The following is a 20,169-nucleotide window of genomic DNA, read 5'->3' as shown; positions in this document are numbered from 1 at the left end:
TTTATTTCATAAATTAAAAATTTAGTATATGGCTATATTAGGTATCTCACTTAATAAGTCTTTTAGTTTCAAGTTAAAGTTATTAAATAAAAATAAAGGAAAGAAATTATAGTTAGATTTCTAATTTTAAATATAATAAATATATAATAAAAAAACATGTACCTATTTATATAAAGTAATTAAAATAGGACTTTAAATAAAAGCCCAATTCCTCATTTTTTTAAAATAATTAAGACATACGCCAATAATGAATTTTGGTTACAGCTTATTATTGTAATAATTAGTCATTATCATCAGTTTATAGATACAAAAGAAACCTATTTAGAGGGACAAAAAACATAACAAAATAAAAAAAATAACTTCGGCTTAAGATAAGATTTTGAAATGTTTTCTTTAGTTAAGGTTTAAGTTTTGATAGAAACTAATATTTAAACAAAAAACTAAAATTTATGAAATAAGGCTTCTGGAGTAACAACAAAAATAAAAGTCCAGCTTATAAGTTATACTAAATATCATTTAATTAGTTTCTAACATCTACAAACTAACAACTACACTATTTCAACAACTATTTCAAATGAACTCCAATTTTTTGTTGTGAATAGCTCTAGAAGTTGGTTAAATTACCGAAATTAGGTATTTTTTTTTTAAACTTATTATCAAAATAAAAAATATTACAATTAATAGTTTAAACCTTCACAAAATATTTCCAAGGTTCCCCAATTTCTAAGAATTTTAATTTCAAGTAGTAATTAATAGAAGATAAATTTGAGTTACACAAATTATTCAAAAATAATCGAGTGAAAAAGTATGGAATCTTAGAAATATATTTTTTTTAATTCTAGTGAGCTTTAAAATTTTGAAAACTGCTATTAAACGTTTTGACTGTAAGCCACTTAAAAATAATATATTTTTATTTAAAAAAAAATCACTGAATGTAATGCATATTTATAGTGGTTTATATTTTTTATTCAACTGTAAATTTACAAGTTTATTAATATTTTAATACTCTCCATTAAAAAATCTAAATTTTATATTAAAGAGTTTACTTAACTTTTTAAGAAGGCTTGTATTAGTTTACTATTTTCATTATTTTTAGTTGCTTTACTTAGTAAAGAAAAATACATAATTTTCTTTATTTTACTTGCCTATAAAAATTATCATCTCATATAAATAAAAAAAAAATCTTTAAGTTATAAATAAATATATTTTTAAATAATTAAGTGTATACTTTATATAATGAAATTAATTTGTATAATATTTCTTAACTATAATTTAAAAAAAAATAAGAAAAATGTATACTTACCAATCAACGGCCTTTTCCCATTGCGATATTTCCATGCAAAATTTACATAAAGTGCTTTAATGTTTTAAATAAATAATAGATTTTAATGTATCTTTGCTACTATTATATATACGACTTATATAGTAAATAAATAAAACAAGAACAAATTATTTAATATTTTTATATTTCGTGATCAATAAATTGCGAAAAATAGATAAAAGGGCAAAATAATTAAATATAGGAAAAAGTTGAAATTATTTGCCGAACAATACATTTTTCACCAGGCAAAATTAAATCCTTAAAAAGTAGTAAACATAATACTAAAAACGTATATTAACAAAATTATTTTACAAACAGGGAAAATTCGTTTATCGGTCTTTTATAACAAAAACAATACACATAATTATTCAGAGCTGCAAAGGAGCTACATACTTAATCACATTTAAAAATTGCGTATAATGAAAAGAATCATATACAAAGAACAATGGTGAGGTTTCAACAAGTAACATAAATTTGGTAACTAATATTGATTTTTATACGCCAATTTATATAAATAATCTTACACTTTATTATCAATAAATTGCCAATAATATTTAATAAAAGAAAAAAGGAAATGGTCTACCTCACAATAGACAAAATCAAATCTGAGCAAGATATACGCGTATGATAACAAAATAATTTCACAGTCAGGAAAAATGCGTTTATCAGTCTTTATAACAAAAACAATACACATTTTTAAATATTCAGGGCTGCGACGGAGCTACACACATATTCACTTTTAAAAATTGCATACAACAAAAAAAGAAAAATATACAAAGAACCATGGGTCTTAAGATAAATGTATAACTTTATTAATTAAAAATATTTTGTAAAGCCAATTTATACAATTAATCTTCAATTTCGTAATCAACAAATTGCCAAATATACGTAATTACCGAAGGAAATAAATTATTCATGTAAGAATTCGTCTGCTTCACCACACATTTTTTATTAGGCAAAATCAACTTAACCTTAGATAGTAAACAAAGTAAAATGAATGTTAATAAAAATATTCTAGATGCAAGGAAAATGCGTTTATCAGTCTTTATAACAAAAAGAAGACATATTTTAAAGAATTCAGAGCTGCCGCCAGCTGCACACATTCAAAATAAAAAATTAACACACAAATTTACTTTAAAGAATTGCATACAATAATGAAGAAAAAACACAAAGAACAATGGTGACTTTTTTAACAATTAACATAAATTTGGTAACTAAAATCGGACTTTTTTTAAAGATAAATTTGCTCTAAAAAAAATTCGATTTAAAACTTAAAACCATATACTATATAAAACATATATTATATTATACACAAATTGCACTAAAATGGGGGCTAAATACGGGTGCAAATATTATTTTAAAAAATATTTAAAATATATTTTTTTACAATAGAGGCAAGACTTGATTATTTTAAACATTTTTTAAAAGAAATTTTAGTTCTTGTACCTAAAAAAAATATTTAGTGGCACTAGATTTTTGGCACAAGGATATGTCTAAAAGTATGTACATCAGAACTAAATTATTCAACCCCCGACCATCAAACTTAAAATTGTCTATAACAACGGTGGCACAAAAATTCGTTTTTTCTTTAATTACAGAAAAATAGGTATTTTAAAAAACTAATACAATCCAACTGAGGTAGTTAGGTCATCTGCAAAAGATACTATAAATTGCCTATCTTTAAGAAAAAGTTTTATGTACAAAAACACCCATTTTGATTAAACATTATCAAATTTTTGCCATCTTTTCTTAAATGATCTATGGTAATAAATTTATTACTTTAGGAATTTTTAGGTTTTAATTTTTTTTGTTTTTTTTCAATCACTAATTATATTTATCTAACATTACACAATATGTAATATTAAATATCAGTTTTGGAAATTCAAAATGAAATTTTTTACAGTTTCTTTTTTGTACATTAACAATGAAAGTAGGCTTAATTTATAATTCTTGTCGATATATAAATATTTATAAACTATACTTGTATCTGAGAATCATGAGGTATTGCTGTTGATTTTTAAGACTTCTTCATACTTATTAATAATTATTTATAATAAAAATAATTTTCAGAGTTTTGAGCAAATATAGTCTCTAATTTGAAATTTCAAAGTCTTGGTTGCCAAAAATGGAATGTGTTTTTGTTTAAGATCAATATAAAGATTTGCTGTTTTTTTAGTAACCAAGACCTGGTCCAAAAACAAAAATTATATACAACAAAATATATACAATAATAATTAATATTATTAAGTCAAATTATAGGAGCCATTGGAAACATAAAAAGTTAAGATTTTCTGTACACTTGTTTTACCTTATTCCTCTGTTTTTTTCTGTAATGGGTCTCCTTATGTTTAACCATATGATCTTTTCTGATAAAGCCTTTTCCACATATCTCACAAGCAAAAGGTTTTTTCCCAGTATGACAACAGACATGCCTTCGAAGATCTGTCTTATGATTAAACATCTTTGGACACCTCAGGCATTTATGCGGTTTATTGCCAGCATGCTTTTCTACATGCACCTTGTAAGTCTCATCAGTAGCAAACCGTTTGCCACATCTGGAACATTTAAAAGGCTTCTCACCATTATGGCAAGTCCTATTATGCTGTGTCAAATAACAAGGGCGATTAAATACTTTATTACAATGATAGCATGTGGTTTTACTAAGATCTTCATTAGAAACTGTTGAGGATATGCTTGGACTACCAGTTGACGTGTTGATATCTTCATTTTCTTTATTGCTATCAGACTGAGACTCTGTTGAAACAGTCAAGGATTGGCTTAAAGTTTGAGAGCTGCCCGGTGACAGATAAGATATATTAGAGGAATCTGATAACTCTGCAAAGTTTACTTCGTTGTTGTTATTACTGCTCGTTGGGGACAAACTTTGTTGACTAACTTGGCCTATATCATTAGATTGTTGTTCCTGTTGAGTAATTATACCCATATTGTAACCAACATTATCTTCTCTAAAAACTATGTTTCTGCTCATGTCGGTCAAATCAAATACATCAGTATTAAAAAAAGTTAAAGAAGTTGGGACCGTTACCGTTCCCAAACCCCCCACGTTCGCATACCCGGCCGTATTAAATTTATGCGCTGATATTTGCGCAAAACTGGGCAACGGTTGGGTTTCCTGTTGGACTACGTATTGATTTTGCGCTTCACCAGTAGTATTGAGGTTGCTGGTGATGGTATCCGTAGCCTGCGTAACGTGGGGGGCATACCCGTTTGGGTACATCTGAAACTGGGTAGCTGCTTCCATAGGGGTTACCATGTGATGATTGGGGTGATGTGGCATCATGGTATTGTAGGTTGTTGTCGATAGCAGGCCCCTCGAATCCGGGGACGAGAGGCCTGCCTCCCCGTTTGGGGGACTGCCCATTGGAAGGGTTGAAAAACTTGCTGTATTCTGCATCAGCTGGCTTCCTGTTCCTGGCAAAGAGCTTCCTGCTCCCATTGGGCCATTTGGGGGATGCTGAAGTAAACCTGGCATGGGACCAATACGATTGTCGTATTGTGCGGTCATTCCATTACTGTCTTCTCCTCGAGAGTCGTCTCTTGGACTGTTGGAATTTGTCCCTCTATCATCCTTGCTTTGCGCTGAATCTCTGGTAGGGTGGTGGTGAGCGCTGATCGGCAATGAAGCTGGATCGGGTTGCCCACTGCTTTTTACAGCGTTTTTGTGCAATGTCGTATTGTAGTGCCTTTTCAAATGTCCAGAACTAGTAAACCACTTGTTGCAAGCTGTACAATTATAGGTTTTAGGTCGTCGCGCCTCGTTGGATTTCCAATTGCTGCTCTTGGGGTTAGGCGTACCAGAAGTAACGACTGTAGGAACTTGGGGTACCTGAGTGCTAGTGACTACGGAACTAGGAGCAGTTGGTAGATGTTCAAAAGGTCGATAACCCTGTTGTACTATTTCAGAATTTGAAGATGATACACCATTACTTAGAAAATTTTGATTTTCCAATTGTGTAAAAATCTTTTGATCGCCAGGGTAAACTTTGTTAGCTTCGCTTATATTATGAAACAACTTTTGCTCACTTGAAGGAGACAAATACATTCCATGCTCATTCAGAAACATAGCAGTATTTTGTTGGGGTTGGTTGGAGGTGGACCAAGGATTTAACATTGCTGATACTGAATGTGGTATGCCTGATTCAATTTTTAATTTATCACCTTCTTTTTGGTTGGTCCATTCTGGATGTACCACTTTTTGAGAATCTAAATCAAGGATTTCACTCTGAGAAGCATCATCTTCTTTCAAATGTGGAGGTTGTTGGTCAAATATGAAATGATTACTTTGCGGGTAGTTTTGTGAATGTGTTAAATTATTATGCTCTATCAGTTGGGCCGCAGATTCACACACATATCCACACTTATCGCACTGCTTCGGACTAGGTGATGGGGTGGGCTGTGGTGGATAAGCTGGACTAGTGGGCCCTTGAGATTTTGAAGCCTCATAATACTGCATTCGGGAATATGGCTGATATCGAAAATTTTGCCCAGGAATTGCAGGTTTATTGGGTTGAACTTCATAAGTATAAAGATTGTTATGATCTAAATTAAAAAAATGTTGCTGTTGTTGCTCAGGAAATGGTGAAAAATTTTGCTGTTGATAGTGGTTTTGCTGCTGTTGTGAAGCTGGAGAACTATCTCCGCTTTTAGCGATGTTAGAATAATTTTGAAAATTTGGTGAAAAAGCTGAGGAGTTTTCATTATAAGGGCTAGAAGCACTTTGGTAGCTTTGCGGGGTAGGTGGATGACCAAACAAACCCTCCGGAGTAGTTCTGTTATACTCTGGACTTTTCTTTTGAATGTCAGGACTATTTAATGGAATATTAGTAGTAAACTCACGTTTTGTTCCTGCTGATTGCTGCTTCGTCATGTTATTATTTTTCTCCTCTTTTAATGCCCACTGTTGCATTAAGTTACCCTCATGGTATTGCTTATGAACTTCCAGAGACTCTGCAGAATTAAGTGCTAAGCCACATTCCTTACATTTGAACTGTTGTTGAAATTGCTGTTGCTGGGACTGCTGCTGAACACCACTGGTACTTGCCATTTTGATGCACTTTTGTCCAAAAAAAATAAATTATAAAAAAAGTCAAAAACAAAAAATACAACGGTCACTTTTTAACTATCATAACATGACCAATGTTTTTAAGTCCAATGGTAGAACTGCATAGATTTGGCCTAAGCATAGAACGGCGAAACACGGCATAGCCAAAAAAAGAAAAAACACAACCGAAATAAAATGAAAAAAGTGAATTGTTTACGTTTAGCCCATCTCAGGCTCGCGTCAGGTATCGGTTAAAATTACGAGCATATTTCACAATATAAAGCCCGGACAATAACTTTAAACTTTTACGTTATTAGGATTAGCGCGACGAATTTCCTGCACACTCGATCGTACAATCTCCGAAGAACTGCTTCTCAAGCTGGACAACCGACAACTGATCTGAAGTCTCACTGATCTGCCGGTCCTCTTGTAATTTGGAATTTCGGGGGTCCAAAGTGTGCGTGTATAGTTTCGCAACTTGGCATAGGATGCTTTCGGCCAATGGGGTGGCCCGAATTAATGTCCACGAGGGTAGGGCGGGTGGGGAGGGGGTGCCGCTTTAAGATGCTGCATTTTTGAACATAGACAACTCTGCCGGATTATGATGCTTACACTAGCTGGTGCTTATACTGAAGGGTGGGGGTAATAGGGGAGAGTGTTTAGTTATTAGTTTGCAAAAGTTATATTGAGTGGGGGAAGGTGGGGGTAGGATAGCGGTAATCTGGATTAAGGTGGAAAACCCAATTAATAAAATAAACAATCCAATCGGCGAAATTTGTTTCGGGTAGCGAAAAAGTTATGGGATCATAAATTTGTTCCAAAAATTAACATTTTTGAATATGTTATGGTAAAATTGCCGCAAATATTTCTTATAAATTTGAAGTTTACAAAATTGTATTTTTGAATAGGTTTTTTTTGTAAATATCCTGTAAAAGTAAATATATATTAAGAATAAAATTTAACCTTAAATCTGAATATTTTCATTACTCATTAGCTTGCCTAAGTTACATTTACAAAAAATATATTTTTTTAATTCGAAGATATAATTCTTTGACTTAACACTTTTTCATTTAAACTATTTTTCTTTAATTTGAAAACATTTAAGAAACAAAATATTCTTAATTCATATAATATTTTTTTAAGAATAAATGTATTTAATTGCTTTTCAAGAAGTTTCTTGCATTTAAATGTTTTAATTTTAATTATAACTAGTTTTAACATATATCACACTATACTATATAGGTATATTAAATTAAAAATTTAAGGTTTTAGGCAAAAATAAAACTAAAACTGGTCTTAAAGGTATTAAGTTTATAGTTTTTTTTTTATTTGTCTAAATTTTATCACTAATGACAGAAATGATAACATTTAATTTTTTAGTTGAAAAAATCCATAGATCTTGTATATTTTTTTATTTATCATATTATACTATTTTTTTTAAAACGACACTTACTAAGCTTGTTAATTTAGTTTCTTAGAACTTTTTCTATATTTAAAATAGAAAAAACTGATTTTTTTTTATTGAAAAAATTCAAGAAAACTTATATTTAGGAATTAAGTTAAAAGTGAAACTATAAAGATTGTCTTCTAATCTTCTAATCTTAATGAGTACTAAAAGCTAACCAGAATAATATAAAACACATTAAAAAAGTCTTTAAATATAGATAAACATTAATTTAATGATACTGATTAAAATATTAAAATATTAAAAACAATGCATTTAAATGCATCTATGTTGAGTACATGCATAGAGTTAAAACTTCGATACAGTCAGCTTTAGATATCTACAATTTAAGTAAAATAGAACAAACAACGATAAGTTACACTTGCGTAGGTTTATTGATACAAGAAAAAAATTTTTTTGATAAGCAGAGAAAAAGAATATATAAATATTTATTTAATTACAAATAATTTATTTTTTATTTATTTACGAGTGCCGATTTAATTAAAAAGAACCGCAAGTTGTCAAGGTTACTCTGTTCATTAGCGCAAATAAAGTTCGAAGAATAAATTATTTATTTTAAAAGCATTCAATAAGTCCAATTTCAACCCCATCTGAAGATATGAAGGACTTCTGTACTGTTCAATTCATCTTGACATCTAGGTCACGTACGAAATAGAGACGAACTCTTCTCTGCATTGTTAGATCATTTAATTATAAACAATATTAGTAGGCATTTTGAGCTTGAAATATACCGTAAGCCTTCAGCAATGGACATTATCATACCTTTCATATCCTACCAACTCTTTAACCAACAATTTACAGTATTTAACTCACTCTTTCACAGATTATTTAATATCCCACCAGCCGATGAAAGGTTCAAAAAAGAATACGATATGAATGTTGAAGTGGCTTTTAATAATGGTTACCCTCTCCACACAATCATGAGGTGATACAACAGACACCTACATGAAAAATTGAATAAGTCACTGTGTTTAACTGTTTTTGCTCTAGTAAATCAAAATTAAAGCCTAATATATGTTTTAGAATATAGCAGCTTATTGAAATACTTAAGAAAGGTAAAGTTCCAATAATACTTAGATAATATGGTGTTTACCGAATTGAATGTTCTCATCCAAGATGTTAAGTTACTATGCGGGTAAGTAAATGGGTGGAGTAAATAAATACCTCACACTCATTAACAGAAATAAAAATACTTTTATAATAAATTCAAATTCTCTTTTCACGAACATTTACTTTGACAGGTTGCGATTTTTTAATTAAATTACCACTCGTAAATGTTTAGATATTAATTTACTTTTTCTCTGTTCATTAAACATTAGTTTTGCTTTCATAAATACACATATGCAACAGTGCCTTATAGTTCTTTGTTATGTTTTACATAACTTTTGGATATCTAAGTCTGACCTGAATTTTTAACTTTCTGCTTGTACTTAACATAGATGCCTCTAGATGTTGTAATATTTTATTAATTTTGAATTCTGAGACTCTTGCGATATGTTTTATATAGTTGTGGTAGCTTTCTAATATTTATTAAAATTAGTGTTAATAAGTTTATAATTTCTGTGTTTCTTTAGTATCTGATGATGGCTCTTACAATAGCCGAAATGCATAATGCATTGGTTTAGAGATGTTTTATTGTGGGGAGAACAACAACCTTGCCTAAGTTTTCAATATATAAAAAATCATATTTGAATACTATTTATAGTAATCATAGCATAGACAATTTTAGGCACTCTTTTAAAGTGATTTATTTTTTATTTAAATATGAAGCTTTTAACAAGTAAAAAATTGTAATATATTTAAATTATTTTAAGTTTTATTCTTTAGTTTTAAACAAGACTTATATTAAAGATTTTTAAGTCCCAAAATATTTATTTATTTAAGCATGTAAATGGATACTTTTTTTAAGAATGGGAAATTTGTTGCATGATTAATTGCGAAGGAGACAATTCACATGAATAAAAAAAGGAATTTTACACACGTGTAATATAAAACATTTTTTCTACTACCGAAGAAAACCTTAAAAAAAATCAAAAATACTAAATTACTTTACGCACTTAAACGACTTTACGGTAAAAAAAATACATGAAAATATTTTTTGACAATTAAATGTCAAATAAACCTCAAATTAGTTACTTTTTTAGGCACTAGTGCGTAAAAACTGAAACTTTACAAACCCTGGGAAGTGTATAAAGTAAGTACTTCACGCACAGTAGTAGAAAAAAATAATTTATAATTAATTTTCAAAAATTAAATATTTAAATCAGCTGTTTTATTAAAATATTTTCTCTTGTTGGAAAAAACTAAAAAAAACAAGCTTTCTAATAAATATATTTTTTGTAGATTCTTAATTTAATTTAATATTCTTTTATTAAATTATTAAACAAATCTAAAGAATTGAGGGCTAAGATAACTTTAAAAAAAACTTTAAACAGGAGGGTGAAGTATTTTCTGCGATTCACAAAAGAAGTTCCTTAATCTATTAGGCCATGTAAATAGATCATTATCGTTTTTTACAGTGGTGTGGGTAGATCCATTTACCTGCCTTATTAGGTTGTCTATTTCAAACATTATTTTTACTAAAGGATACTTACTACGCCCATGGCCTAAAAAAGAGCCTATTATACAACAGAACAAAAAGAGACTTAAAAAATATATATCTTAGCCCTTCGTATTTAATTACCTTTCTTTTTCGGTAAAGTTATTTGATCGTTTTTAGATTGGCTTTTAAAGGGGATGATTAAAGTAACGGTGCTTAAAAGCCTGTAACGCTATATATCTTCCACTATGTAATATATTAAATACAATTAATAAATTAACTAATTTATTTAAACTAGTCTGTTTAATGAAGTTCTACAAGCAGTTGAGATAGGTAATTAATAGCGGCTCCTTGCCTCATTATGTTATCGGTAAAATTCAATAAAAAGAAAACCTGCAAAAAATTTAAGAAACTGGTTAGCCTGCGAGAACGCGACATGACGTAAGCTCAAATCTACAGTTTTTGCGGTACCATTGTATTGTTAATATTTTCCTTCCAAAAATTTAATTTAATTTTAAATTTTGTTTTTATTTATATAATATCTTTTAAAAAATATTGCACCGTGGGTGAATTTCTCAATTTGCGATTTTTCCTATACTATCTTTTTTACTATTTATAATTTACTCTATTTAATATGTTATAATTGATGATTTATATAAAAAAATGTTTTTAACTTTTGACATTTTTTTACTTGACAAGTTTTTTTATTTACTGAAAAATATGATATAATTAAGAAAACACATTGCACTTATCATCTATTTGTAAATGTGACTTAAAAAAGAGTTTTTGCCTTTTCATCTCACGTATCGTCATTTTTAGATCGTTATTAAATTCTATTTGCTCTTCTTTCAGAAAGATTAAAATAATATAAACAAGAACCAAAATAATTTAAGAATTAAGTTATTATTCTCCCATAAAGGGATTCATATAAAGATACAAAAAATTTTAATTTTAAAATTTCTATTTTCATTTTTATTTTGTATATTGATTAAAACAGAAACACTTGAAGTAAGTATAATGATAAAGACAACTTTTATATTATTATTATGTATTATATATCAACCAGATATTGACACGTATAATAATTCTTGGGTTCTAAAATAAATAGGTTTTTTATTACAAAAAAATATCCAAAAAACTGGATAAAAAAAAAGGATGACGAATGAAATATTAAATCTCGTAGATAAGAGGCTGAATCACAAAAATAATGCTATCAAGTATAGAGAGATTAATCAAGTAATCAAGAAAAAGCTCAAAGATGCAAAAGAAAATTGGTTACAAAGGGATTGTAAGGAAATTGAAGAATGTCAAAGAAAATTTGATAGTTTCAACCTACAAAAAAAAATTAAGAGTATGACTGGTATTATGACACATCTTACAGTAATAAGTGATAGAGACGGTAATCTGATCTTGGATTTAGAACAATGGCTGGATCGTTGGTCAGAATACCTAAAAGATCTTTTCCCTGAAAATCATCCAGAAAGTATGCCAAGTTATTCTGAAGACATAGATCTACCAATTTTACACAAAGAGATTTTATATGCTCTCAAACAGACAAGGGGAGAAAGAACTAGTGGTCCTGATGAGCTGCCAGTTGAACTTCTTAAACTTATAGACGATGACGGCATCAAGGTTTTGTTTAACTTTTTTGTCATAAACGGGAATTATACCAGAAGATTGGTTGTTTTCGACATTTATAACGATCCCTAAGGAACCCAACGCTACATAATGCTCTGACCATCGAACGATTGCACTTATAGGACATACTCTTAAAGTTTTTTTAAGCATAATGTACAATAGAATATTTGTTAAAGTGGACTCCGAAATAAGGGACAATCAGGTGGTTCTTAGAAAAGTTATGGGAACTAGAGGGGAACTATGGGAACAAAGGCTTTTTAAAAAAGCCTTTGATAAGGTTCAACATTGTAAACTTATCAAAATACTTACACATCTCAATAATGATAGCCTAGACATCAAATTTTGCGGGAAGTTCCTTAGAGATGTGGGCTTTCTCATTGTTAATTCGTATAGCGAGGCCATTTTCTGTTCTTGCTTTAAATAACAGACAAGAAGGCGTTACCATCAACGGTCAAGTTTTAAACAATATGCGATTTGCTGATGATACTATTAAATGATACATATTTATCTTACGGTCTAAAAATTAATCTTAAAAAAACTAAGTTTTTGATCATAATCAAACGAGAAAATATCCAAGGTAATCTTATCATAGATAATACACCTATTATAGTAGTAAGAAAATATAAATATCTGGGAAGCTGAATAACGGAACCGTTGGATCAGTCAATTGAAATAAGATCCCGAATAGGGATAGTAAGAGTAGCATTAGTCAAATTATAAAAATTTGTATGCAGCAAGTATATTAATTAAAATTACGAATGTTAAGGTGCTACGTATTTTCGATTCTGCTTTATGGAGCTGAGGCTTGGACTCTTAAAAAGGCCAAAATTGATAAACTTGATGCCTTTAAAAGGTGGTGCTATCGTCGCATATTAAAAATATCCTGGAAAGATAAAATCACGAACCAACTGCGTCTAAGAATTTAAAAGAAGGAGGAAGTAGTTAATAGGCTTAAAAGAAAAAAACTTGAATTTTTCGGGCATGTGGTAAGGGAACCTAAATATGCGTTACTATAAAACATAATGCAGGGGAAAATAAAAGGGAAAAGAAGCCAGGCAAGAAGAAGAATATCTTCGCTCAGAAATTTAAGAGATTAATTTTAACTAACATCATAAAGAACTATTTAGAGCCGCGGTCAGTATAATAAGATTTGCCCTGATGATACTCAACGTCCGACGAGGAGACGGAACTTAGAGAAGAAGAAAAATTGATTTTTTGAGATATATACCAGATTAGATTTAAAAACTATTTTTATGTATGGTAAAAAAGACTAATATTATAAATTTTGCCTAGGAATGTTATAATATCATAGTATTTAAATAAAAACATATATAACTTCTGTTTTATGATAGAGTTTTTAATGACATTTGCTCTGAACAAATAATTCTAATGTTTATATAAAAATGTGACGTTTTTTTTGGAGTCATGTCACTAATGTCCTTTATGAGTTTCAAAACATTACATCCAAAACCACCTAAATTTTTTTTATAAAAAATAACGTCTTCAGTGTAAAAACTACCATCGACGAGAGAATCCTTTATGCACAGTGCAATTTTTTGGCCGAAGTGCAAGGACAAAAGTCCATTTACCTCCTTCTTCATCTCGCGCGCCATCGGTTCGGATAGACGTTCTGTAATTAATATTAAACCATTCTTTTAAAACCAGTGATTTGGTGGTTCAAGGATTTTTCTGTCACATCAAAATTTTATTATCATTTATAATACCAGTTTTCAAATGAGGTATACCAAATGCGAAGGCGCACCGAAGAAAAAAAATTGCATCGTTGTTGTTGATGCGGCAATTGTTTTCGGCAAATTGTTGCTTGCGGAGGAACGAGTCGACACGCAATTTTACAATTTGAGATTATCATCGTCAACAAATGAGTTTTTTATGTGTTGTAAAATGGGTAAAGGGGCTTTTTATTTATTTCTGATTTTGGTATACAACATGCAAAAGTATTTTTTTATAATACTTCGTTATGTGCTTAACGTCTATTAATAATTGATCTGATTGAAACCAGTCATTCCATCGAGAGGCACTTTATTTTTTAACATAGAAATTTGCTAACTATACCTTTTTAAGAAAAACTTAAATATGAATAAAAATCCAATTAATGATTCTTGTTTAAAATTGCTTTTAGCCTCATTGCAGTCAAAAATTATTATTGACCTTTAAACGCTCATAACTATTTCTTCTATAGGCCTGGATTTTGAATTTTTCGGTTAACTTAAATTTCTAAGAATAGGTTTTCAATTATACAAACAAATTTTCTAAGTAAAAGAAACACTCTAAATATCCCTTTTTAATTCAATTGTAAACAGGTCAATAAATTCATTTAATTCTTGCTACCTATTAACATAATGGATACTCTTATTCTTTTAATCCCTTAAATATAAAGGTCTTATGGTAATTAAGAGATATTCTTATAATAAAATAATCTGAGAAAGTAATTTTCCTTTACCTGAAAGTACCTAAAACTATTTTTAAGATCAATGGCGTAGCCTTAAGTCTGATGCCTTCCACAAAAATCAACACTGGGTCTAAATATTTTAACTTTTTGACAATTTTCTCCGGGTCTTAGTTCAAAGGATATCGATTCAACAAAATAAGTGAATTGAAATTATTTAACATCCCTTGACCACAGTATCTAGCGTTGGAAAGAAATTAGAATAAAACTAAACATTTAATTTACGAACTGCAATAAAACTAAAGTTTGTTTATATGAAATATTTCATAGCATGCTTACTTTAGTAATATTAATCTAAATTCAGAACAACGGGCGTCAAAATGAGACTATATCTTTGGTCATTGTAAAATTATGAAGATAAATTTTATTTTTCAGAAATTTTAAAACAGCTTGCTTTCATTTTTGTTCTCAATATTTGTTGCTTTTTCATAGATGAACTTCTTGTATAGATCGAAAGAAGATCCAAACCCCGTTTCTCGTTACAGATCTTTACTGCATATACTTTAGGCAATTTAAACTCTATTTTTGTATGTTTTATATTACATCAGTGCATATAAATAGAAAATGGCTTAGTATTATTTACTCTCTTTTAGATCTTATGTATATAATGTAATATCCATATATGACCATATCCTGTACCCAACGATTAGGTATATTTTATTCATAAGTCATTTAAAGTTTTCACTTTCTACATAATTATAATTTTTATCAGGAGACTAAAGACTTTATTAAATGAATATAACTATCATCTATTACGCTACTATCTATCTACGCCACTATTTTAAAAACCAGGTAGATATTTTTATTCCAATAGGAGGTTCAATTGTCACTGTCACCATCATAAAAGCAAACAAAACCATATAATAAAATAATATTATATGCCAATTGGAAATTTTGCAAATTAGTACTAAAAAGGGTCGTCCGGTATCTAATCTGGGGATTTTATTTTTCGGTTTAAAAATATGAGTGATTTTATGGTAGGTTTTTATAAGACTGTATTATTAAAGATATTTTGATAGTTTTTAGTAAGAATTATTTAGGTAAAATTTGAATTATAATTATAGAATTAAATAAAATTTGAATTTTAAAGCTTAAGTGCTGTAAAAGCAAATCCTTAAACCTAATTTACATATAAAAAGTTAAAATTCAATTTAAATATAGTTCATTATTATCCTATTATGTTCCTATCTACGTAGGTAATTTATAAATTAAAACTAATATTTTTTGCATTTGATTCATTTAAATAATTGGGAGGTTCCGCTACTTTTTTATAGTTTTTGCAAAAAAGATATTCCAAATAGTTGTGGCGATATATACATACATTGGTACATATATTAGTAGGAATTTTGTTGAACCTTATAAGTTTATTAAATATGTCGTTACTATACTGAGTGATATTTTAAATTATAAGTCAGCGGTATAGTCGTGGCACCAATACCATGTCAAAGAAAAACATTTAAATAGTCAATAATTTAATTAAAATTTTTGTTAATAATTTTTTTTGCTGCAATTTTTCAATGTTTGTGTAAATATTTATGTAGTTACTGATATGATTTATTTATATTAATAAAAAGTACAATTTTTTAAGCAAATTGTTTAGATATTCTATTATAATATTAAAAAAATAAAAAAGGCTAAACTAAGATATAGACCAATAAAATAGCGTAAAAATAAATCTTTCAAGTTAGTACCTGATATTTGTACATCTTCCAAACCAAAAAGTAAACAAATCACCATAAACCTAGAAAACTCAAAGGATAGCAAGAAATTGCCAGATGGTCCAAACGGGGACAGTATATACTTATTGAACTTGAATGTTCGGAACATAAATAATAAATCACTTCAATTAGAAGTGCTTTTGGCCAAAGAAGAGCCTGATATTTTTTGTATCTCTGAGCATTGGCTACAGGGCAATGATGTACAGTTCTTGGCCCTAAATAATGGACTATCGACCAATTTGTTATTCATCTCGAACTGAGTTTAGAGGAGGAGGAACTGCCATCCTTGCAAAAACAAATACAGTTTTCCATCCTTTAATTGTTAAAACAACTTGTGTTGAAAGTGTGAATTTTGCGTTTGTCAGTGTCTTATGTTAAATAGGTCTTATTATTTTATTTGTCTGGACAGATCATCCTCGGGTAATGTTAATACTTTCTTGTCCATTTTAGATAAGTTGCTACGCACTATATACATGGCCAACAGGTGTCTGGTAGTCTGTGGAGATTTTAACATTAACTTTTTAGTAAACGATCAGAACTCCTCTCTTACCAAACAATTATTAGCTAGCTATGGCTTAGCACCACACATAAAGGGTAAAACTAGGGTGGTAGGACAATTTGGCTCTCAAATTGATCATATTTTCAGCAATTTGGCTAAATGTCAGGTAACAAGTAATACATTATTCTCAGATATATCAGATCATTATGGTCAGAAACTCCATATAGAAATACCTAAAGAGAGTAAACAACAGAGACAGAAAACAACATTAAAAAGATTAATGATCTTTTAACAAATGAATCCTGGGAAGATGTATATAACTGCACTGAAGTCGATCTAAAATGATCTGATTGCTTTTATAATATTTTATATTCTATTATTATTTTAATGTAACATTTCCTCTAAGTAGCCACAGAATAAAGGATCCTGATAAAAAATGGGTAAACTCTGAAATTACAAATTATTCTAGTCATATTAAAGATCTGTATGCATGGTACAAGGAAACAAATAGTAAGGCAGCTTAAAATCAATATAAAAAAGAAAAAAAAGAATATAAAAATTTCTAACTATAAAACTTCTTTAAATGAAAACAAGATTATCTGTTCAAATAATAAAACTAAAACTTGGACTATTTTCAATCAATGCTCAAATAAGTCAAAGTCATCTAAACCTGTCACCCTAAATTCTAGCAATAATGAAATTATTGAAAATTTGGATGAGATAGCCAACATATTTTTGAAGAAATTTAATGCTTCATCTCTTACTCCTTCATTTTCTGGTCAATTGCCTAAAGGAAGTAACATCCCTACTATTTTTCTCTTTCCCACAGATTCAAAGGAAGTTCAGCATATTCTATCGGCCTTGCCAAATAAATACTCTGCTGGTCTTGATAAAATAACAATAAACATACTCAAAAAAGCTAGTCACCATATAAATGTGCCTCTAGCTCACATAATAAATGCCTGTCTGCACATGGGAATCTTTCCATCTAAACTAAAAAAGGCGAAAGTTCTTCCAATTTTTAAAAATAAGGGTGATGAGCAGAATGTAGAAAACTATCGACCAATATCTCTCCTTTCTTCAATATCAAAAATCTTTGAGCGAGTCATTTATATCCATATTATGAACTTTTTAAAAAGGCAAACTATTCTTTCAGATAGCCAGTCTGGTTGTAGGCCCAATCATTCAACCCAGTTGGCAGTTTTCAAGCTTATATCCTTTGTGATTGAAAATGTTGACAAAAAAGAAAAAGTTGCCGGACTCTTTCTCGATTTATCGAAAGCATTCGACACAATCAACCATGGTCTACTGTCAATCCTTGAAAATTATGGACTGAGGGGAAACTGTGCCAGACTTATAGCCTCTTATTTAGATCAGAGGGAACAAACAGTTTGCCTTGGCTCTGGTAATGGTACATATGTTTACTCAGCGTCATCCTTGGTGGTACAGGGAGTGCCTCAGGATTCAATTCTAAGCCCAGTACTATTCATATTATATGTAAATGGTCTCAGTGAGTGTTTTCCAGGGTGTTTTATCAACCAATATGCTGATGACACTTCCATAATCTTGTCAGAACATTTGATTGAAGAACTATCTGTCAGAGCTTCTCAGGTGGTAGAGAGGATGCAGGAGTGGTGTGACAATCATGCTCTGAAGCTAAATGCTGATAAAACCGGGCTACTGACATTCTCGAAACCTCAAAATTCCCTACTAGTAAAGTTTGAAAAAAGTCTCTTCGAGAGGTAGCTTCCTTAAAACTCCTTGGTATACAAATTGACTCCTGTCTCACATGGGTCCCACACATAGACACTCTTGGCAAAAAACTAAATAGTTTCTGCGTGTTAATAAGGCGTCTACGAGAAGAGCTTTCCCTAAATTGTCTGAAGCAACTTTACTATGCATCAGTCCAATCTCTAATCACTTATAGTGTGATGTTTTGGGGATCTTCAACTGCCGCCGTGTCAGTGTTTATAGTACAAAAACGCATCATAAGATGCATGCCCAGAGTCACACCACAAACGTCTTGTAGGACTTATTCCGCTAAGCTTGGTCTACTCACTGTTTCAGCTTTGTACATTCTTATGTTAGCTATTTTTGCAAAGAAACACCTGCATCTTTTTCAAACTAATGACGATCATTATGCTGAGGGTATGTCTATTGTGACAAGGGGGAGAGCTGAACTGAGTGTCCCAACTCATCACTTTGCCTTTTTTTCAAGGATCTCCTGCCTTCGCTGCTATTAAAACATATAATAGATTACCTCTCGCCCTAAGGCAAGAGAAAAATATCATGAAGTTTAGGAAAGACACTGCAAGGTATCTGTTGGGCAAGTGTATCTATAGTTTCGATTTATAATTTTAAATGTGTATTATGATTAATATTAAGGGTTTGTTTACTAATTTATTTATCTTCATAATGTATCATACTTGAGATACAAGTGGTAAGGTAATGCACCCATTATTATGTCCCACATTATCTTTTTGTTCTTACTATTTTTATTAGCAGTATGTACTGTGTAGATGTTATCAAATTTTAATTTTGTTTGTTTTGTGACGTTGCTATTGTCTATTTTAATTAGATCTTGAAAGCAATAAAGAAATTATTATTATTATTATTTATTTATTTAAACGATTATTTTACGTCCTTACTTTATACTTCGCTCATTAGGATTGGATATATGTGCTATAGTAAGTATTAATATAGGTAAAATCGAATACATAGGATAGAACAATTCAATTAATGATATCCAGGTGTTCTCAGAAAAATACATTTCTGAGAATAGAGCAACATGGGGGAATAAATTTTATAGAAATGAAACTATAATTTTAACAAAAATATCTTAAAAAGGTAATAAAATTGCTCAATACAGAAAATTTCTAGAAGAAGCTGAAAAAATTTGTTTGTTTCTAATGACAACCTACATCTAAAAATTAAAGGTTTTTACTATTCCTATTTAAGATAATAAGATTTCATAATTATAAAGGACATTTGCTTGAAGGTAATACACAAAATATATGTAGAAAGTCTAGATGAAATAATAGAATATAATACTGGCGCATGCCCATTTTTTTAACCAACGATGATACAATAGTTGAATAAATTATTATGTTAAAAGAGAAATTCATAGTCTATATCTAATTGAGCAATTGTCTTTCTTTCCTTTTGGGTTCTCACTAAAAAACTTTCATTTATTTTTAATATAAAGGTGGTGTGAAATTAATAATTTTATGAGCATTTAAAGGTAATTTGTATTTCGAAAAGCAACTGTCAAACGCAAAAAGTGTAGTACTCAATCCTAATATGACTTAACTTTATTATTATTAAAAAATAATATACATTACAGGCTTACCATTACAAATATAACTAATATCATCGGCAAATATTTTGGATTATCTTAGGGCATACCAATTTCTACAGGAAAGCTAGTTGATTATTGACCCTGAAATCTCAACAATCTAAT

The 20,169-nt window shown here is 29.7% G+C and overlaps 1 protein-coding gene across 1 annotated transcript; it reads right to left on the bottom strand.

The window, feature by feature from the left end:
• Positions 1-1,571: 1,571 nt before the first annotated feature.
• Positions 1,572-6,856, bottom strand: LOC126744000 (uncharacterized). Its single transcript, XM_050451307.1, has one exon. The coding sequence runs from the start codon at positions 6,384-6,386 to the stop codon at positions 3,603-3,605; it is 2,784 nt and encodes a 927-aa protein (XP_050307264.1). The 5' UTR covers positions 6,387-6,856; the 3' UTR covers positions 1,572-3,602.
• Positions 6,857-20,169: the final 13,313 nt, after the last annotated feature.

Source organism: Anthonomus grandis, chromosome 13, assembly GCF_022605725.1.
Source record: "Anthonomus grandis grandis chromosome 13, icAntGran1.3, whole genome shotgun sequence".
In the NCBI taxonomy this organism is placed as follows: domain Eukaryota; kingdom Metazoa; phylum Arthropoda; class Insecta; order Coleoptera; family Curculionidae; genus Anthonomus; species Anthonomus grandis.
This window is presented reverse-complemented; position numbering and strand designations above follow the sequence as displayed.